Source organism: Sciurus vulgaris (genome assembly GCF_902686455.1).
Source record: "Sciurus vulgaris genome assembly, chromosome: 4".
NCBI lineage: Eukaryota > Metazoa > Chordata > Mammalia > Rodentia > Sciuridae > Sciurus > Sciurus vulgaris.
The window spans coordinates 168,793,206-168,816,816 of record NC_136464.1 but is presented as its reverse complement, the minus strand read 5'-3'; the positions used below and the strand labels follow the sequence as shown (position 1 = coordinate 168,816,816).

The 23,611-nt window shown below is 33.8% G+C and overlaps 1 protein-coding gene across 3 annotated transcripts in view; it reads right to left on the bottom strand.

Moving 5' to 3' along the window:
• The window catches only part of GPC5 (glypican 5), a 1,401,099-nt gene that overhangs the window by 1,087,410 nt on the left and 290,078 nt on the right, over positions 1-23,611 (bottom strand). For all 3 annotated transcript variants that reach the window (XM_079138993.1, XM_079138994.1, XM_079138995.1), the window contains exon 5: positions 19,088-19,213. In XM_079138993.1, coding sequence (XP_078995119.1) covers positions 19,088-19,213 — 126 coding nt within the window. The remainder of the gene's footprint in view (positions 1-19,087; positions 19,214-23,611) is intronic.

Below are 23,611 nucleotides of genomic sequence, written 5' to 3'. Positions count from 1 at the left end.
GGTAGAGAAGTATTGAGTGTGAGAAAATAACTTCATTTAGTTTCATGTTTGGCAGTCAGATGTGCTACATAATTTTTTTCTGTAATTTATATAGATTTTAAAATTTTTATTTACTTAGAGCTAACAGTATACACCTTTGCCACAGCCTTTGGAGAATATCTTTGTAGGTTACTGCAGATCATAGAATGTACCAGAATGAGCATGTTGAAAACTTGTATTACAATAAGATAAATGGAAAATGTTACAGGAAACACACATTTCCCCATATGACAATTAAACATTAAGCTTTATAGACTAGAATGTGCTCTTCTCCTCATACCACATCTGGGGTCTTCCTTTGGGGAAGAGAAGGAGAAGTCCACTTCAATGAGCAGTGGTAACACTGCTCATTGGCTGCCTCTTTCATACTGAGGACTAGGATCAGTAAGGTTGAGCACAGAGAGCCCTTTGGGAGTAATCAGTTAATGGCAGCCCCCTTCCTTTTGTGTAATCTAAGAAATTAATTTAAGAACAACATTTTGAAACATCTTTTCTTCCCATTTTTATGGATACATTACAGTTGTATATAATGGTGGAATTTGTCAATACATATTCCTACATGCACACAATATAATTTGACTAATTTCATTCCCTCAGATTTCCCCTTTCCATCCCATCTTCCTCCCCTGGTCCCTTTCCTTTATTCTACTAGTCTACCTTAAATTTCTGTAAGATCTTTAAGTACATAAATAATTTAAAATATTACATATATTCATATAAACTAAAACACAGGCAATAATCTGGATGTTTCTCAACTTTTCATCATTGGGTTGAAGTATCTGTAACTTGACTTACATTTCTTAACCCTTTCAACTTCATCTCTCATGACTCCTTTGCTCCCACCTTCTATCAACCCTCAAACTCCACCCCATAAACATATCACTCTCTCCTTCAACCAGAACTCTCTCTCTCTGCTGTATACTGGTACTTCCCGCTGCAGCTGATATCTTCTTCACATGGAAAACTCTTCTCTTTCCTTACCCTTTTCCTTTTAACCGCATCCAGCTCCTACCAACCCTGCAGATCTCTGTGAAATGATTAAACCCTGTTAAATCACTTTCCCTAGAAGTGTCTGATTGCTGATGTAGTTTTTTGGGGAAGTGCTTTAAGGGGAATGAAAATGAGAGAAACAAGATAGAGCAGGTGACGAAAGCTGTAACAAATGGGGGTTGTGGGTGTCAACTGACATCTAATGTTCTCTGGTCCTACCAGGAAGCAATAAAACAGAAATTACAACATGGAGTTCATTCCACCTGAAGGCTCTGTGGCTGTTCTTGTGGAGCTCGGTCATTGCCTGAAGACTAGAATCTGGGGAGAGAGACTGAGTGGATTCAACCAGGAGGTGATTCTGTGGATAAAGTACAGGCCATGAGATGTAGTCAGCCAATGTTTCCAGTAGTCGGGTGATGGGTGTGTGGCAGGTCAATGGGAAAGTGGGGACTGAAGAACCAACAATGGCTACTACAATCCCTTACTGATGCTAACTTCCAGGTGCCTCTCTCAATATACTCCCATAGCACCCTCTGCTGCACTGCCCCATGACCCACAGGTAGTGATTCCCAGGGTGGCAAGGATCACTACTGTGTATTATTAATGCTCTCTGGTCTACAGCCTCACACGTGGTAAGCACCAATAAAGATCGGTTAATATTCAACTGAAAGTTAAAGTCCCATAACAGAAATTTTTCCATAGGAAATTTCTTTTGAAGCAGTATACACTCTAAAAGTCAAGTTATTCGTACTTGTTTGTGTGCAGTTAAAAATCATCTGCTTCACTGAGATGGAGAAAAGAGAAAGATTCTTGATGTTCACATGCATTTTGTAAGAACCCTCTGAACAGGTGTGGTTTCACCCTATATTATACCACCCATAAGTTGCTCTTTTGAATGAAAAATTAAACATTTGATTTGTTGGTGAAATCTTCAGGAAGCTGAATAGTTTGTCATTGGGCTGTTACAAAACTTTCAGAGAGGAAAGCAAAGCATTTGCAAGTAAAATGAACAGGAAACTGCTAATTAGGAATCCCAAAACAACAATACATTTTCCCAGGAACAGCATTTTTTAAAAAGGTAAGTAATAATAAAAATAATAATAAAGTCTGTGGGTGAATAATTCCCAAAAGATACACATGAGAAAGCATAAGTGATGTTAGTATGAGTTCTAATTTATTGGGTCTGCATATGCACTATTAGGCTTTCTGTGTTGAATTGGACAGAGTCCCAAGGAGAAGCTGACTTGCATGTCTGCATGAATAAATTCCTAATTAGCTGTCCAGTCCTGAAGCTTTTACATTGCACAAATAGCTTGATTGCTGGTCTGGCCTAGGCAAGAAATTTCAGCCAAAGAATACTTAAAAATTGTAGAACAAAATGTTATTGAAAACATCATGTTTAAAACAGAAATCTTTATCCCAAATGCCTACACTGAAAATTATATATAAACATTCAAACTTCTTTAGAAACAGTTTTTTCAATCCTAAGATTTCTTTTAAGTGAAATAACCATTATTAATAATCCATGAATTTTCCTTCCAGGTTTTTCTGCAGTTGCTATACTAAGAACAGGTAGAACTGATCTCTACCTTATATTTATTTTCAGTTACTCAGCAGTCTATTATGACCAGTACTTAGAAACCCCAAAGCAGTCATTATTATACAAAATTCAATCTATTATATTTTGTATATGTTTATAAGAGGATGGTGATTTTAAAAAACTTCACCTCTTGAGCTCTGTTAAAGATCCAAATGTGTTTAAATAATTAATTTCCATTGGCAATACTAAATAGCTAAGGAGGATGCGATCAATGCTTTTCTTCCAGATATAGGCAATACTTAAAATTCCATCTATGTTGAAGGCTTCCTCCATTTGAAATACAAAATTCATTTTGTAGAAGGTCTCTGTATAACAAAATAGAATTCTATTATAGACCAAAACTACTCTAAAATCTTCATCCAAATGAGAATCTCAGCATCATTTTTTTTTTTTTATGGTATCAGCATTCTTTTTATTTTCAGTACAAGTATGTGTTAGACAGTCTAATATTTGGAAAGATACTGGGTCTTTAGGAGTAGAAAAATAGTACAATAATGAACACTTTTGTTCTTATTTTTATATTTGCAAAATGGCAAAACTAAGATTTCAGCTGAGGTTTATTTGATCCCCAGAATTCTGTGTACTTTCTACTATACTACTATTGTCCAATTTCAGCAAGAAATATTAACAAGTTATCTTAATTTTATTGACTAATTAATACCCATGGGAATGCATAGATATACAATATTATTTGTCATATCAAGAAATCTGAACTCCTTGTGATGCAAATGTATTCATTCCTAATTCTTTAAAAAACTAAAATCTTAGGGGGAAAAACAATAATTATTTAAAAAAGTAATTGTGTGCCCAAAGATAGGCTTCTAAGTCCTGAAAGATCATCATCATCTGGAGGTCTTGTTAAGACACAGAATCTAGAACCCAACGCCTGACATTTCTGATTTATTAGAGGTCAGAGTTTGGGAACTGAGACTCAGGGAACCACATGTTGGGAACTACTGCATGTAAAGTTTAGGAAATAAAAATATATTTAAGAGTCATAAGATCTTAAAATTTTTTCCATTATCTCCTTCAAGTAGTAACACATTGCATTTCTCCTGAAGATCTTTATGTAAATGACATTTCCATTAATCATCTTTATTCTTCACTAATGAATTAGATGACATACAACACACTTATGTTATTGACTAATTAAAGTTAAAAAAAATCTTTTTAAAGGAAAAGTAGAGTAATAAATGAAAATAAGGCAAACCAACACACAAATTTCAGACGATAGAGGCAAATGTATAAACACTTATACACTGCACAACTGCATTCCTGAATGTATGGTTTTGTATTAGGAAAATAAGATCAAAAGTAATAATTTCTATGTAATTTCCAAATGCCATAACTTGTGTTTTCAATATCTGGTTAACTTATTAAAAAAAAAATTATACCACCCCTATTTTCGCTACACTCCAGTACTAGTCAATTTCTAAGATTATGACACATTTTACTCTAATAAGTCATTTCCTGATAGACCCAGGTGCTCCAATATAAAACTACAGGAACTCTAACTTAAAAAAAGACCAGAAAAGCCATCACCAGGGAAGAAGCGCTCTCCTTATCCTCAGTCAACTCCAGTATGGTATTAGAACCACAGTGTTTTGGTTTTGTCCCACAGGGATTGGCAGAGCCCTTTCAGTCAGTCCTAGCCCACCCTTTTCTACAATCACCAAGGTACTGGTTTGACATTCGGTGCAGCGAACACCTACATTCTTTAAGTTCTATGCAATCCATTTCTCAAATAATTATAAATTGGACATTGAAAAACATTTAAAAATTTGTTATTTGCTTTAATGTTATTTGCCAATTTGCTTGAATTGTATTTAAAATGCACGGACATTTCAATATATTGTTCTTAAGCAAGACATCTTTCTGTATTTAATACAAGCAATCTTCCCATCACATAACATATATGATTTTATTTTAAATTGTTTTTTAAGTACATGGTAAAAAATTATGAATGTACACATAAAAATGATCAATTATTCCTCACACACATATCCCCCATCTCTCTTCTTCCATAGCTATTTCATATCACTACCTATAAGGCTACCTCTTTAAAAATCGAAGTTATTGTCAATTATTAAAGTATACCATAATTATTTGCCTATTAAAGAACATTCTGATCATTCCTACCTTATATAAGCTAGTGTAAACTATGTTTAATGATTTTTATATGTGAAATAGGTGATTCAAATGTCATGTGCCTTTGAAATACTGAAATATGTTGCCCAATTGTCCTCTGAAAATACAGAAATAATTTTACTTTCTATAGGGATATTGAAATACCTTTTCCTTCATGCCTTGGACAAATGCCGTGAATGTTAAAATTTAATGATATTTGCCATCATAATAAGTGAAAAATAGTTATTGGGTTTTTATCAAATTGCATTTATTTGATTTATTGGAAATTATTTAATTTGGTTTGTGCAGGGGCAAAGGGAAATTTCCTCTATGTCTTCTGAATGTTTGCTGGAATAAACTGAGAAAGACAGTTTAATTGGAGAAAAGGTACACAAATTTATTATGTGCATGGAGACAATCACATAGTGTAATTAAACACTAGCTCAAGGTGATTCAGAAACTATATTCCCCTTTTTCTGTCAGGGATGGGGAGAATAGGAATGTATGCAATACTTAGTGGGCAGTAAATGACTTTTAGGGAAATCCAATGGACTTGGGAAATGCACGATGTCTGGGACAAAGGCTATTTAGCCTGCAGAATAGGCACTGGCTTCAAAATTACTCTCTTTGGAATGCTGAATGGAACCTAAATAGAAGATAATAGTGTGTGACAAAAGTCTGTCCAGGTATGTTGATCAATTTCAGTCTTTCTTCCTGTTTACTCTGCTCTGATTAATTTCCTGACAGAAAATTAAATAAATTTAAAAATGCCTCTTGTAAATAGGGGTTTCTATAGCTTGAATGTTTGTCTCTCACCAAATGCATGTTGAAATTGCCATGTAACTGTATTAAGATAGAACTGTTAAGAGGTGATTAGGTCAAAAGCGTTCTGCCTTGTGGGTAGGATTAATTCCACTGTAAATGAGAGAATTTGCCCCCTTTTCCTTTTGCTCTCTTGCTATGTGATGACGTCTGCTATGTGAAGATACAGAAAGAATGCCCTCCCAGATACCAGTATTCTAATGGTGGACTTTTCAGCCTCTAGAGCTGTAAGGAAATAAATTTCTTTTCTTCATAATTTAGCCAGTCTCAGATATTTTGGTATAAAAATGGAAAACAAAACAAAAGTTCTGAGTGACGGGAACATCTAATGTTCTACTGAGGTGATTCTGGGTGGGCTCTGGATGGGACTGGTCACCAGGAAGATCAAGTCATGATTAGAAACTTGGAACCTTCAGCCTTACCCCTGATGCTTCAAGGAGTAGAGCCTCCATAAAAATCCCAGAAGTACAGAGTTGTAAGAGTTTCCAGGTTCCAGAGCATATGGAGGTGCTGGGCAGGCAGGGTGGCCCAAGAGAGCTGCAGAAGAACACACTCCTTTCCCCATATATGAGTCAATGCATTTCTTCCATTTGACTGTTTCTGGATTACATCTTTTAAAATAAATGGATAAAAGTAAGTAAAGGATTTCCCTAAGTTTTGTAAGTTATTCTAGCAAATGATTGAATTCAAGAATGGGTTTGTGAAGACCTTGCAATTTATAGCCGAGTCATATAGAAGCTGTGGGTAACAGGGGACCTATTACTTTTGATTGGCGTCTATAGTGGGACCAAGCCCTTAACCCCAGGGGTCTGTGATAATTCTGATTATATCAGACTGAAAGAATTGTAGGACATGCGGTTAGTGTCTGAAGAGCACTGGAGAATCTTGTGAGATGGGACAAACCCCTATATTTAGTCACCGAAGTTTTCTGTACTGACTGAGCATGAAGGAAAAAAAAGTTTGTTTTTCCTTACCTATCAGTTTGAAAATTTCAGTGACCTCTCAAAGTGCCTACAGTGAAATCCAGACTTGTTCCCTGGCTCATGTGATCCAATGTTTGCCCCATCTACAATCTCATTGCAGATAATCAACCTCATTCTACTCTGCACATGCTGATCTCCCTTCTGTTACTCAGACAGATGAAGCATGATGTTCTCTGTAGTTGGAAAACTCAGATATTCCCTTATGTTCAGTTTAAATGTGATTTTTTTTTTTTTAGAGAAGTTTTCCCTGGATACCTAATCTAACATAGCTCCTCCTTCACCCCCACTCTAGAACATCAGTCCCACAAGAGTGCAATCTGACACCTCGTTCATCATGCAGAAGAACATTACTTATGATGAGTAATTTTATCCAGTAACTCATTTGAACTACTGTACTCAGTAGTTTGGTCAAATAACAGTCTCAATGTCACTGTGAATATTCATTTTTAGGTTTGATTAACATTTATATTACTAGACATGGATTAAAGAATATTACTCTCCATAATGTGGATGGGCCTCATCCAGATCAGCTAAATGTCTTAAGAGAAAAGACAGAGGTCCCCAGAAAATAAAGAAATTCTACTTCTAAACTGTCTTTAGACTCAACACAGACCCTTAGTGGAATTTCTAGCCTACCAACCTTCCCTGAAGATTTTAGAGTATCCAGGCCCTGCGATTACATAATTCAATTCCTTAAACTAACTCCCTCCACTCTCTGTCTCTCTATCTCTCTGGTTAGCTAACCAGCTAAATGATAGTATTGTTTGATATAAAATAAGCTAAACTCATTTATGCTAAACTCTTATGATTTACTACATCAAAAAAGTCTATACTGTCTAGAATAACTCAAAACAATCCACATATATATGCATATATATGTATTTATAAATTGTTTAAATCATAAATGTCCCCCAAAAGGCCATATGGTAAAATCTTGGTCCACAAAGTGTGAGACTGGGAGGAGTCAGAACCGACCTTTAAGAGGCGGGGCCTTGTGAGAGGTGTTCAGGTCTTTGGGGGTATGCCCATGAAGGGGACAGTGGCACCCCAGCTCCTTTGGCCCCTCCCCTCCTTCCCTTGTTCACTTCCTAGCCATGAGGTGAGTGGTTTAGCTCTGCCATTTGCTTCCCCCAGACGGGGGTTAATCATGAACTCAAAGCTCCAAAACTGTGAGCCAAAGTGAACTTTTTCCTTTTTACATTGATTTATCTCAGCTACCTGTTTCAGTGATGGAAAGCTGACTAACTCAGTGTGTGTGTATAGCAATCAATGAATATGTGTAAGAATATAGATGTTTATAAATATGCATATATATATATCCACATGTAAATAACAAAAAAGATTTCAGAATGATGGGAGAGAATCAATCACTGTCCTGTGAGAGAGGAATGGGGCAGTCATTTTTCTGGATATCAATAACTAATACACTACCTCACATTACTACATGGCAAGTCCTCTGACTCTGGGGGTCTGATTCATCTTGTAGCACTTTCTACCCCACAGAGAATCATCACTTATCTCTGTAGACATGTGTATTTCAATATGATAAGCATGATGTCAAATTCAATAGTCATGACACAATTCCAAACCAACAGTTCCATATACATTTTAATACTTAGCAATACTTTGTATATTTAAATATGTCAGGCTCACTAGACACATTTAAAGTGAATGTGTTTATTTTGTATCAAACAAAAATATATTATACATAGGAAGTTATTTTAAGAAATTGGCTCATGTAATTGAATTGGCTCATGTAATTACAGGGGCTGAATACTCTAAAATCTTCAGGAAAGGTCAATAGGCTAGGTTTTTATTAGATACAAAATATGTTAACATGTTTACTCTAACTTCTTATTGATATAATGATTCAATCAATGCATCTTAAAATGTCTAGACTATACCTAGAATAAATAATGACCAATATTTAATCCATTCATCTATTTGATTGCATTTAATAAATTAAAATGAATATATTTGGAACATCACACATGCTATATTAATAGCTGGTAAGCTAGCAATAAGTATTTATTAGGCAGAAGAGTTTTTTTGCTATCAAAAGTGTTTCAAATGGGGCCTAGAAATGGACCAATTCAGGTACAGGTTTTCTGAGGGAGATAAAGGGAACTCACGTGTCACAGGCATTTCTTAAAATAGAAAGATGTACTTTCTAATAGTAAAAATAATAGTCATATTATGTAAAAAAATTAAGCACTACACTGAAGTGAGCAGAAATCAGATTTTTATTTGTATATTCCCTTCTCCCAACCATTGTTTAGAGCTTTCTTTGTACAGAATGAACTGATTTTTTAGGCTTCTTTCCAAATGTGAGATCCATTTCCTTCATGATTATAAGACTCTTGAGTTTCTTATTCATTATCTCAAATAATTATAACATCCACCCTCTATAACTACTCTCATATACAACTGATTAAAGATGGAACTTCGAAAGTGGATTTGTATTCATCTGCTGCCCTAAGAATACAAATAAATAAAAATATCACTTCATTTCAGAGTAGTCATGGGAAAATAATTTTTTTAAAAATGAAATATATAATTATACTACTTATCCAAGCCAAAACATACCATAGTACAAATGTTACACTTTTTAATGTATAATTAATCTCAAATCCAATTTTGTGAAACTCTTTTTAACAATATCTATTGTTTATTGATTTATTTGCCTATTTATTTATTTTGAGAAATGTGTCAGAAAACAAGCATTTGGATAGTTAGGCAATCAAATGTGCTGATAATTGATAAGTTATTTTTAGAAATCAAATGAGAATACACTGGAGTCTATTTGAAGAAAAGAAGTTTTAGTAAATGACTATTCCTTTTCCATGTCTCTTCTAGTATTTTACTTTAAAATGTAATTAATCATTCTCTGATAAATTTTCTACACTATAATGTTGAAATGCAGGAGCTAATAATCAAAGAAAAAATATTTACATCCATTTTACTGACAAGGTAATCACTTTTCAGGCAGAAGCCCAATATGAAAACAAATACTAAATAAGAAGCTGCTCTGACTGCAGTAAGGCTTGGCATCCTGGAGTCTAGAAGTCACAATCTATGGAACTGTGATGAAATCCATACCCCCGGAGATAACAACTTCTGTGCTAAACAGACGGGTAAAGGTCCTGTAGGTTTCCACTTCAGTGAATTTTCATCTTGTTGTCTTAGATCTTTTTATGTCCCTCTGCTCAATGCCAGGTGCAAGCATGTACCAAGTTAAAAATAGTCCACTTGTACTGGGTCAGCATGGGGAGAAACTGAGCAGGCACTCGGTGATGGCCACTGTTCAACCTCATTGTATTCTAGGAACTCTGTTTACAACACAGATTTGCGCAGCGGCGGTATTTGATGAACTGCCTTTTAAGGTAGATTTTCCCTACTTCTAGCCCCAATGAGATAACCTGGTGTATTAATAAGGAATTATCTCTTACTCCAACCCCAAGTCCCTAACATTAATTTTTATTATCTCATAAACTAACAATCACACATAATTTTTTCCCCAATGGGAGTCTTCTGATCCAAGATAGAACCCACCTGTAAAGAGAGATAGATGTTCAGTACAATAAAGTAAATGGATGTATCTTGTTTAATCATAACATGATTTAAAAGTTGTTGGATGTTTGCTATGTGATAGCTAGCATTCTAAATTGTTTGTGTGAATAATTCATTTCATTATCAAATATTAGGTAGGCATTGGTTCAGTCACGTTTTAAAAATGAGGAAACTCATACAATTAAAGGTTAATAAATGTGCCTATATTTACATTGGTAGTAAGTGGCTAATCTTTATTGAGAACCTTGGTACCTTGACTCTTGAACCAACGAGTTTATCAGCTTTCTGAATGAATAGGTATACTATAATGAATGAGAGAAAGTTTAATTCTAAATAGTCAGGACATGACCATGAAGCTGAAATAAAGAGTGGAGAGAAGGAGAAAATAATATGAAAGATGATACACAAATGGAAATAATGTTGTATAGATGCCACTAAACTTGGAGCATTTCATTCAAGAATATATTTGCTCCCAATCTCTTTCTTGCTTCCAAGTTTTTTGATTAAAATTATATCTGGTCTTAAACATTTTGTAAACTAATCATACCTGAATTTGTTCAGGATCTGTCTCTTCTACATCCTGATCTATATAGGAGACAGGCATATGTTTTTCTTTTCTATCACTGTAACCCAAAGTCTAGATCAGTGACAGTATAGATACCCAACGAAGTTGATTTTATTATACCTTCCTATATTTTTATATTTATTGTTTTCTTATAGACTTTTCAAACACATGCCAATTACACAGCAAATCCTACAGCAAACATCCCTCGACCATCTTATAGCCTCAATGATTAACCACTCAGAAAACCTTGTTTCTTATGGAGGATGACTTTCTTCCCCCCATTCGCTGAATTATTTAAAAGCATTCTCAGACATCATCTCATCTCATCCATAAATATTTCAGAGAAGTTATTTTACACGAAAGAATGGAGACACATATCACATATTGCTTCTTGCATGACCACTGTGATCTTACAATATGTATAATCAGGAAAATGAGTATGTATGATTTATGTATGATTTATCAAAATTTATAAATTTCTTCTACTGTCATGTACAACTAATTAAAACAAATTCAAAAAATTTTAAAAAGGAAAGAATGGAAAAACTGAAAAAAAATTTTTAAATCTCCTAAATCAAATGGAATGTCTCTTTTACATAAAAAGTTTTGGGATTTTATGTCTTTTTTTATTTCAGAGTCTTCTTTGTCATGTATATATTGCAAATATGTTTTCTATACATTTTTAGATTCCAAATTCCTTAAAAATTAGGACAATATATTTCATAACTTTATGTTCCAAAGTCTAACACAGTATCTTGAATATGGAATCCAGTTTTTCTTCCCACCCCCAGTACTTCCAAATACACATAAAAGAATGCAAAAATAGTGCTCTGTTTCCATCCCAGCTGAGAACAAGACAATAGATGGTACCTTCTCCCTCACTCTCCACAGGGAGATGCTAGACATGAAAAGCAAATGACGAACCATGGTTTCGAGTCTCGCAGCTTGACATTCACATTCAGTATATAAAATGATAGATGTTGAAAAGGTCAAACGGGAGAATTGAAGAAAGTTGGTCAGACTGCCATGGCATTCCCTCATTTGTTCATCCTAAGTGAAAGAGATTTGAGGAATCCTTAGAGCTGGAAGGATCCAAAGAGCTGTAGTAGACATGTGGCTGAACTTGGAAGGAAGGAATGAAGGAATGAAGGAATGAAGGAAGGAAGGAAGGAAGGAAGGAAGGAAGGAAGGAAGGAAGGAAGGAAGGAAGGAAGGACACCAGCAGAAAGAGGGGCAAGGTTTCTGTAGTCCAAAACAGACCATGTGAGAGAAAAAGAACCCACCAAAATATCTTAGCAGAAAGTGACCAAAGGCTTACCATCAGAGGAAGAAGTGCAGGGCAGAGGCATTGTCTTATGCCCTCAAAAACCCTAGAGCAACTCTTAACACCTGCCAAAGAGGCATAAAAGAGAAATCAAGAAAGTTTCTGTCAAAAGAGCATTCTTTTGCCTTTCTCTCTCATTCTTACTTCATTATTTCTCCAATCCAAACCCTCTAGTTCCAAACTTCCCAACTTGAAATGGGGGAGAAGGAAATGCTGGCTGGAGGATGGGAAGAGTTCTTCCCCTACTACAGATCTCCTAGACTTAACAGTAGCTAACCAGAAGAAAAACAAAGAATTAAAAGAATGTCGGACTTTTGATTATTATATTGAATTGGATCCATTCATTACAGAATTTAACTTCATAAGATTAATCAATAACCAAAGATCAGTTAGAAATTAACAGTGACCAAAAATATTCTTCGAACTGTCCATGATTCCATTCTATTACAAATAGCCTTCTAGTAGATTCAATGCCCCAGTTTCTATTTTCACCTTTCTGAGTATAGACCTTTGAGTGTGATGATTATATACTTAACAAGAGACAAGTAATTGGGCCCGGGATTATAGCTCAATGGTAGAGCACTGCCTAGCCTGTGTGAGGCCCAGTTTCAATCCACAGTATCAGCTAAAAAAAAAAAAAAAAAAAAAAAAAAAAAAAAAAAAAAAAATTACCATTCCAATAAAATAAAAAGATTAAAAAGAAATACCTAAGTTTAGAAGATCAGATAGACCAATTAATGTAGAATTTCAGAAAAGACCAAAATGTGAATATTAGCCTGAGAAGGATGGATTATTTCCTAGGTTTCAACAGTAGTTAAAAATGTCAGGACTTGTAGCAAAGTTGATAAATGTACATCCCCTTGCTAACATCTCCTATACTATTGGCTATAGGCCCAAACCATGGGATAACTAATTCAAGGATTACCATTTAAATGAAAATTATCTGCCAAGAAAGTTTTCTATAGTTAGGCAGAGGGAGGCCTACAGTGGTACATAGTGCATATCCATATGTCCTTCCGATTTATTTTATGTTCATTTCAAAGCTCATAGCTCAGTTGCACCTGTATTTGTCCAGTTGGACGTAGAGTGCAGACTCTGCAATGTGATGATTCCCACAGTCCCTTTTAATATTTCTAAAACTACACTTTTCATTTCCGCCACGAGGAACTGAAGTGTCTCGATTCTTCCCTTACTGAAGGCCATAAACTCAGACTTCCTGCATTGGTCAGGCATTCGCACTTTTATTCACCCCCAATCCCAGTGCTTCATGTTTTTGTTTTGTTTTGTTTTGTTTTGCTTTGCTTTGTTTTGTTTTTAGGGAAAATCCCAGCCCCAATATGTTTTTTAGTTCAAAACTGTTGATATTAGTAGTGTTTTCTAGAGTTTGGTTTCATGAAAATATCAATGGAAGTACATTCTATACATGATCATAAAGTTAAATCAGAAAACAAAAACAAAAATGAAACAAACAAACAAAAATAAAAACCCACCTCACCATTTGAAGTTAGCCACTGGTAGAAACTTTTATGATTCAGTCTATTCTTCCTTTCAGACACCCAACTTCACTTTAGAAGCACATATTACCGACCAAAGTGTTCTCATGAAACCACTTCTCAAAGCACCAAATCTTACTTCTCACTAACACTTATAAAGATTCCATTTCCTCATTGTCATCTTATCTTCAGAAAAATTACTCAGAGATATTTAATGACATTAACCATTTTTAGCCTCTCAGATAATACAGACATTCTATTCTAAAATAAATTGCAGCAGATAAAAAGAAAGAAAATATATAGATATAAAGGCAAAAGGAATTATAGTGGCTTCACTGTATTTAGGAGCAAAAATAAAACACAAATAAAGGGACTTATTTCTCTAGGACTCAAGATAATGTGGGAGTTTGGAAAGTTGTATATACAGTCACATGGGGAAAATAATTTAGTTGAAAATTATTCTGTGAATAGTGGGAATTTCATTGCTGGGAAATGAAAGAAAATACTCCGAATCAAATTTTTTTTGAGTAACTTCTAATTTTGGACCAAATATGATGGGGCATAGATATAAAAACAATAATGATTATTGGGAAGGTTTTACTCAACAATATTAGAAAACCTGATTGGAAGGTAGAATGTGAAAGTAAAACTAATAGGAAGCAGATGGTGTTTAAGATGTGAAAAACGTATTGCTTTTACACAGAAAACACAGCAAAAGCAACTAGTTGTTACATTAATAAAACAGAACAATCTTGAGACCTGATTCTTCTTAAAATGAAATTCTAACATTTGAAAACTAGACCACATGTTTAAGAAGGAAAAACAAAATTGAATTCTGTCAGATGAGGAAGAAAAAAAAAAAAAGTTTGAAAATAAAGTGGCTTCCAAGATAGAGAATAGGTAAAAAGGGAGAAAAGAGAAATTGAACAAAACAAAAGTGACCAGGAAACATGTTCACTGCATGGGCAGAGTGGAAACTGATATTGAAAGTACAAAATTTCAGAGAGTTCTAAGTTTTTCTGTTTTCATTCAATTATAAGCATTTGAGAAAAAGTATCGCCTTATAAAAGCTAAAAAAAAGTAGATTATGAAAGAAGCATTCAGGAACATTAACTAAATCAAGACGAAGTGGAAATACTGTGACATTAATTTTATAAGAGTACTTAACAGCTATTGACTAGTTGAAGAGTTGTTGTGGAGATCATAAATTTCTGGCGATTGAAGGAGAATTACTAGATTATCTGTCTATTAATCAAAAGGGAAAAGGAAGTCCTAGTAATTAAAGAGCTGTCACCTGGACTTCAATGCCCAGAAAGAGGAATACAAATCATGGAACAATCAATTTGCAATCACTGAGAACTGAGGGCAGAGGAGGGACTGACATGTCTTTCAGAGAACAATTTCCTTTCATGATGAAGAGACAGGAGGGTTTGATAAGAGGGACCTTAAGATATGAAGACTATGGATTTCAGTAACAAATTTCCATCTTAAATCAGAAATTGTTTGAACTGTTGACCTCAGTGTTGCCGTACAGGATTCATCTAATTCAGTCTTTAAAAATTAAACTTGCTTTATACATTATCGATATTTGAGATGTTTTCATCTACAAGCACAAAGGAATTTCACCTCTTTTGATGAGCACATCAGTGATTTCCCCCCCCTTTTACAGGACTGTAATGATATTGAAACAGTCTCTGTGGTTCTCCTCCTCTTTGACGCAGCACATCTGTGCACATAAATAATCTTATCAACCACCTCCTAAAAAATGCCTGCAGGAGAAGAGAGCTTGCCAAAATAATCACTCTGCTCTTATAATGAATGATAAACTCAATCTTGGCAACCAATTTTAGCCATTGATGTGCTTGGTATAATTTTTCCAGGATGAACTTCAACATTATAACCCACTGTAAAAAAGGAAAATAGTCTATATACATTCACTTGGTATCCATTTTCTCAAAATTGGATGGCATTATTTACCTTATCTAACTGTAGGTCTCTGAAATGAATATCTTATATGAGGATCACATTCAGCTTTTCACTCCTGCTCACTGCTATACTTCATTTTTTCTCAAGGAGAAAATGGTTAAAAATTTAATATTGCTACAGTCATCTGGATTCAACTTCATATAAGACTGTTCTTAGATAAATTCAGTAGTTCAAAATTGAAACATATCCATTAATGCTTTGACACAACAAGGTCACAAGTCATGAAAATCTGATTTAGTGGAAATTTAATGTATAAATAAATGGCACTATAAGTAATACTTTATGCAAAGTGAATTCTTACTTTTTTGCAACGAGATTTATAAAAAGAAAGAAAACAATAAGGGCCCATATAAAGACCCCCTTTTTGTATTGCTATAACACCATCCTCATTAAAAATAAATATGTACAAAAAACTTTAAAATTAAACTCCACCCCCAGGACTTTGTTCTAAATTTAGACTAACAATTTTCCTGCAACCTTCCAGAAATAATCTCTGTAGAACAAATATTTGCATCCATTTTATTTATTGAGACATGCTGGTAAAGATAGAAACAACATGAATACCCCATTTGTGTACAATGAATCAAAATGCAGTCTGTAAAAAATAAAAAAAATTTAAAAAATTTTAAAAGATACTATCTTGTTGCTACTGTTTAGTTAACAATTATTTGAAAATATAGCATAATAGCATTTATAAGTATGCATAATTTCTGACTGCTGCATAATATTTCACTGTGAATATAACATAATCAATCAACCAATGTATGGAATTTAGATTTTAGCATCAAGTTTGCATTGAAAAACATTTCACTGTAAATTTACAGTAAGAATTGAGTCAGAAATGGAAGTATAACTAGTTAAACTTTCAAAAAGTCAAAGCAGACATGAAAGTTTTCTCAACATCAAACAAAAAAGAGATATAGCCCAATGAACTCACTTTAGAGTATTAAAGTCTTGAAAGAATTAAATGAGATAATGCTTGTGAAATCCTTAGCTCATTGCTACAAAATAATTGGGGCTGAAAAATGTTCATTTTGGAAGTAATCTAATGATGATTCTAAGAAGGTAAAATGTGTCTGCATCTGTTGGCTATAAACCAAGGGGAACAGGAATAGGTAGAGGACCTGTGACATAGCCATCAAAGTTAAAAAAAAAAAAAACTGAAAGAAGGAAAAAATGTCCACCAAGAAATGAGATCAGAAGATTTTATTTAAGCATAGATGGACTCCAAGTGAAGCTTGTTCACAGGAAGCTGAGATCTCTGTGCACTTAGAAGGGGCTAATAGACAGGAGGCCCATGTGTATAGGAAAGGAAAGACATGAGCTTCCAGCGGGTCAGAATACCAACAACCAATCTTTTCTCTTATCAGAAATGGAGACAGTGTCCATGAAGAATTCTTGTAAATAGGTACTTTCTTTATTCGTAAACCATGAATGAGATCTTTAAAAATGTATTTTGTGGAAGAAAATATGATCTCTGAGTTGAAAATACTACCTCTCCAAAATGTTTTATGAAATCATGGACTTCTCCAGTAGTCTATCTTATCATATAAACCTCACACCAACTAGTAACAAAAGTATGGAACGAATTGAAACTAAAATTCTTATAGCTATAGATTTGGATGATGTAATGTATTTAATATAATATATGCTTATTTTTCATTAATGACTGTGGGATTCTCATTAGTCCCTATAGAAAAAAATTATTAATGCACATAAAATGTTCAACTACAATTTGAAAAGTATAAAATAAGTTAGAAATTAATTACCCTAACCTAGTAGTAGAAATCATACTGACATAACTATTTTTAGAAGTAAAAGTCCCACGCATGCTATAACTACTCTCAGTAAAAGCAAAAGAAATATTTAAGAAATTCTTACATTCTAATGTCTAAGAAACACAATGAAATTATAGCACTAGCCATATTGGCCATATATTTTATTTAAACAAAATCACATTTCTTGTCTTCAACAATCTTTTTCTGTGAACTTTAATAGTCTCTACAAGCTATTCATATATCAACTGTAAAATAATTATTTAATATTTCAGGAATGTAACTTTTAACAATAATGAACATGATCTCCCAGAAATATGTAAACAGCTTTTATTATATAAATTGACACTAAACTTTACCTTATTATGTATTTATCATAGTGTTATGAATTAGATATGAGGTATTCCCTTATAGGCTCAAATGATAGACAATGCAAGACTATTTGGAGATGAAATAATGAGGAGATTTTGGAAGCTGTAACCTAATCAATGGATTAATCTACTTGATTGGTTAATAATTTGAGTAGTTATTAGGCAGTATGCAACTGTAGTGAGGAAGGGCATGACTAGAAGTAGGTTACTGGAGTTGTAACTTGAGGATGATCCCTCTGCTTCCCAGCAGCTATGAGGTAAGCAGCTCTCCTTCCCATGCCCTCCTGCCATGATGTTCTGCCTCACTCAGACAGGTAGCATTGGAGTTGGCCAATCATGGATCAAACTTCTGAAACCATGAGCCAAAATAAACTTTCCTTCCTCTAAGTTGTTCTTGTCAGGTATTTTGGTCACAGCAACAAAAAGCTGAATAACACATACTAAATTTAATTTGCTAAATAACACTTTAAATGAACTCATTGCTTTTCTGATAGCCGAATCACCTGTCTTCATAAAGAGTATGTGTATTTCTAAGTAATAAAGCATAACTAATCCTATATTCCTTTTTGTAGACTGTTCAAAATAAGCACATTTTTAACAAATTCAAATCCAAAGTATACATGGATAAATGGATAAAGTATATAAATAAAAAGTATATTCTATTTTAGGCTTTAGAAATCCAAATATAAACACAAAGCCTCATTATCACACATTCTGTTGAAATCACCAGCATTGGCAAATCAAAGGACTAATTCCCAACCAATTTTATTGACCACAGAGGGAAAATTTAAGACTTTCTCAACTTGAGGGGATTATTTGATAGTATAATTAGTTATAGGAAGCAAAGGAAAAGAGTTGTCAAAGATATTCCACATAGGGAGAAAAAAGGTAAAAGTGAAATTTTACTCTTAAATTTGAAAACAATTGACAGATACAAATAAACAATGCTTCAAACATATATACATAAAAGTACCCCCACTAATAAACATGCTTTCTCTATCTTGTTTTCTCACTCTCTCTCTCTCTCTCAAACAGACCACTCTAAGAAGTATACATTAAAACTGCTGAGGCACATTTCCATATATCAGTGAATTCTTGCCTGGTATTTACATTCTACTGAATTCTCTTATTTTCTAATTGTCATGAAATTAAACTCAAAAACTTTGATAAAATTATTGGAAGATAAGTCAGACTTAAAGTAAAAGTAGGATTGTTGTATAATTCACAAGTAGGCGGAAATGAAAAGAGAAATTTTCAAAACACTACAGAATGTTGTATTTTTAAAATGTCAGAGAATCATATTTTCTTTGAACACATTAAAGAGAAAGAGTTACTCTCTAACTTGTGTGGTTAAGTTAAAACTGAAGTAATCCATTCAAGATTCAGGAAAAGAAAGCAAGGATGAAAAGCTATGTTTTCACAGACCACGACACATAAAATACCTTTTTACTAGATCTTCTCCATTCCAGCAGGGTAGCCCATCCACAGCAGCTAATTCATTAACACAAAGCTGGTGAGCCAAGCTGCCATAGAATGACCTGTACAGTCGAAGACTGTTGATAAATTCTCTGAAAGAACAAAGAAGTCAATTTAAATCCCCAAATCCATAACGGATGTTAACACAAATGACATATGATTGTGTATAAGGTCTAGAATGCAACATTTTTGTTTTCTTACTCATTTTCATATATTTCAGATACTTTTCTAACAACCAGGAACAAAATAGTATCCTGAAAAAAGAATACTAACATTCAAATTCATTCTTGGAATAAAAGTTTTCACTGGGTATGAATATTATATAATTCCAGGTGTGAATACTATACACCAGTGTTTGTTCTCTCTCTCTCTCTTTCACACACACACACACACACACACACACACACACACACACTCATGTACCTTCATTAACCTCCCTAAAGTTCTCACTAGCTGCTGGCACCAAAACTCAGAGATACTGATTATTTTCTTTTCCATGAACAAAATGTCAGACGCTTACAACTTGCTAATTAATTGCTTACTGATTAAAAGTTTATTAGACTTCAGTTATTTTCCTATTTGGATCCTCTCTTTGGTATCTAAGAATATAAACTAATGTGACACAAACTCCAGCTATACAAGGTATTTCAGAAACATGAAAACGAAAGCAATAAAGTAATTGGAGGGCTTACTATTTAATATGTTAAGTGAGGCTTTTGTCTTCCCACACTACCTCCTGTCCCCCTATACATTATGGGAGAAAAAAATGAATAAAAATCCAGATTATGGTATTTTTAATTTAGGTCAAGACTTTTAAGTTGTAAAACCAAGACTTTGAAGTACAAAGAACTTGAGTCTTCACATTTCAAAATATCAAGTCCTAAAAAGATTAGTTCTAAATTTTTTTACATAAACAAATGTTCTAGAAAAAGAAATGACAATCTCTATCCTGTTACACAGGAGATGTTCTCTACACTAGAAGAGAGGAACAGAAGGAAAAAATAACTTGAGAACTTCATGGGATAAGCAGTTGAAATGTATCAATTATGAAAATCAGAAAATTTCCCAAATCTAAAGAATGAAATGGAAAATCAACTACAAGACTTACAGGACCCCAAATGTACAAAATTACAGCAGACCCACACCAAGGCACATTATAATAAGAATGACTAATGTACACAATAGAGTTTTAAAGGCCATGATAGAAAAAAATTAAATTACATATTGAGGAAAGTAATTTGGATATCAACTGATTTCTTAACACAGACCCTCAATGCAAGGAGGTCCTGGAATAACATATATCAAGCTCTAAAAGAAAATCGATGCCAACTGAGAATTTAATATCCATAAAAATTAAGCTACAGACTTGAAGATGAAACAAAAACCTTCTATGATAAATGAAAGTTAAAATAATTCATAACTAGAAAGTATGCACTACAGAACATCATCATCAAATATATTTCATGAGGAGGAAATGGAAAAAAAAGTGAAAACTAGCAAAGAGAGGAACTACACTAAAGGAATAGTCAAAGGACAAACTAAATCAAATTAAAAACCAGAAATAAACCAAAATGACCAGGAATGCAAATCATATCTCAATAATAACCCTGAATGTTAATGACATAAACTCATCAATTAAAAGACATAGACTGGCAGATTGGATTCAAAAATAAAATCCCAACAAAAAGTTGTCTTCAAGAGACTCACCTCCTAGGAAAAGACATCTACAGACTGAAGGCGAAAGATTGAGAAAAAACATATCACTGACATGGACTGCATAAATAAGCAGGGGTTTCCACCCTCATATCAGACAAAGTGGACTTCAAACGAAAGTTAGTTATAGGAATAAAGGATATTTCATACTGCATAAGGGAATCATACACCAACAAGACATAACAGTCCTAGATATATATGCCCCAAACAATGGAGAATCTATGTACATGAAACAAACCCTTCACAATTTCAAGAATCAAATAGATCACAACACAATAATACTGGGTGACTTTAACACATCTCTCTCACCACTGGATAGATCTCTCAAACAAAAACTAAACAAAGAAATTATAGAATTAAATAATAAAATCAATATTTTAGACTTAATGAACATATATAAAGTGTTTCATCCATCATGGAGCAAATACACTGTCTTCTCAGCAGCACAAAGATCCTTCTCTAAAACAGACCATAGGTTATGCTACAAAGGAACTCTCAGAAAATACAAAAAATTAGGAATCCTACCCTGCATTCCATCAGATCATAATGGAATGAAATTAGAAATCAATGATAAAATTAAAAATAGAAGCTACTCCAACATCTGGAGTCTAAATAGCATACTATTGAATGAGTGGATAAAAGAAGACATCAAGGAGGAAATTAATAAATACTTAGCAGTAAATGAGAACACCGATACAACATATATCAAAATCTTTGGGACATTATGAAGGTAGTACTAAGAGAAAAGTTCATTACATTAAGCTAATACCTTAAAAGAACAAGAAGTCAGCAAATAAATTATCTAACATTACATCTCAAAGTCCTAGAAAAAGAAGACCAAATCAACACCAAAATCAACAGAAGACAGGGAAAAATTAAAATCAGAACTGAAATCAATGAAATTGAAACAATTGAAAAAACTGACAAAACAAAAAATTGGTTCTTTGAAAAAAAATAAATAAAATTGAAAAACCATTAGCCACACTAACAAAGAAAAAGAGAAATGCAAATTGCCAAAATTTGTGATGAAAAAGGAAACATCACAATGGTTACTACTGAAATACAGAAGATAATTAAAAACTATTTTGAAAATTTATACTCAAATAAAATAGAAAACTTGAAGACACTGACAAATTGCTAGAGGCAAACTCATGCAGGAGGACATATACAATTTAAACAGATCAATTTCCAGCAATGAAATAGAAGATGTCCTCAAAAGTCTACCAAGCAAGAACAGTCCAGGACCAGATGAATTCTCAGCTGAGTTCTACAAGACCTTCAAATAAGAATTAACTCCAATACTCCACAAATTGTTCCATGAAATAGAAAAGGAGGGAACCCTTCCAAACTCATTAAATGAGACTAGTAGTACCCTTATACCAAAACCAGACAATGACACATTAAGGAAAGAAAACTCCAAGTCAACATCCCTGATGAACAAAGATGCAAAACTTCTCAAAAATATTCTGGCAAATCCCATACAAAAACATTAAAAAGATAGTACCCCACAATCAAGTGGGGTTCATCCCTGGAATGCAAGGGTGGTTCAATGTATGTAAATCAATAAACATAATTCATCACATCAATAGATTTAGAGACAAGAATCATATGATTATCTCAATAGATGCAGAAAAAGCATTTAACAAAATACAGCACCTCTTCATGTTCAAAACACTAGAAAAACTAGGGATAGTAGGAACATACCTCAACATTATAAAAGTTGTCTATGCTAAACCTATGGCCAACATCACTCTAAATGGAGAAAAATTGAAAGTATTCCCTCTAAAAACTGAAACACCACCCTCAAAACTCTAGCCAGAGCAATAAGGCAAGAGAAAGAAATTAAAGGAATATGAATAGAGAAGAACTCAAGATATCATCATTTGCTGACAATTTTATTCTATATTTAGAGGATCCAAAAAATTCCACCAGAAAACTTCTAGAACTCATAAATTCAGCAAAGTAGCAAGATAAAAAATCAATACCCATAAATCAAATGCATTTCTATACATAAGCAATGAAAGCACTGCAAGAGAAATTGGGAAAACTAACCCATTCACAATAGTCTCAATAAAAATAAAATACTTGGGAATCAATCTAACAAAAGAGGTGAAAGACCTCTACAATGAAAACTATAGAATGCTAATGAAAGAAGTTGAAGAAGACCTCAGAAGATGGAAAGACTTCCCATTCTCTTGGATAGGCAGAATTAATATCGTCAAAATGACCATACTACCAAAGGTGTTATACAGATTCATGCAATTCCTATTAAAATCCCAATGACATTCTTCATAGAAATACAAAAAGCAATCATGAAATTCATTTGGAAAAATAAAAGATGCAAAACAGCTAAGGCAATTCTTCTTAGCAAGAAGAGTGAAGCAGGAGGTATCACATTACCAGACCTAAACTATACTACAGAGCAATAGTAACAAAAATGGCATGGTGTTGGCACTCAAACAGACATGAAGACCAATGGTACAAAATAGAAGACAAAGAGACAAAAAAATATCATTATCTCATAGTAGACGAAGGTGCCAAAAATATACATTGGAGAAAAGATAGCCTATTCATCAAATGGTGCTAGGAAAACTGGAAATCCATATGTAGCAAAATGAAATTAAACCTCTCTCTCACCCTGCACAAAAATCAACTCAAAGTGAATCAAAGACTTAGGCACTAGAACAGAGACCCTGCGCCTAATAGAAGAAAAAAGTAGGTCCAAATCTTGATCATGTTGGCTTAGGACCTGACTTCCTTAACAAGACTCCTACAGC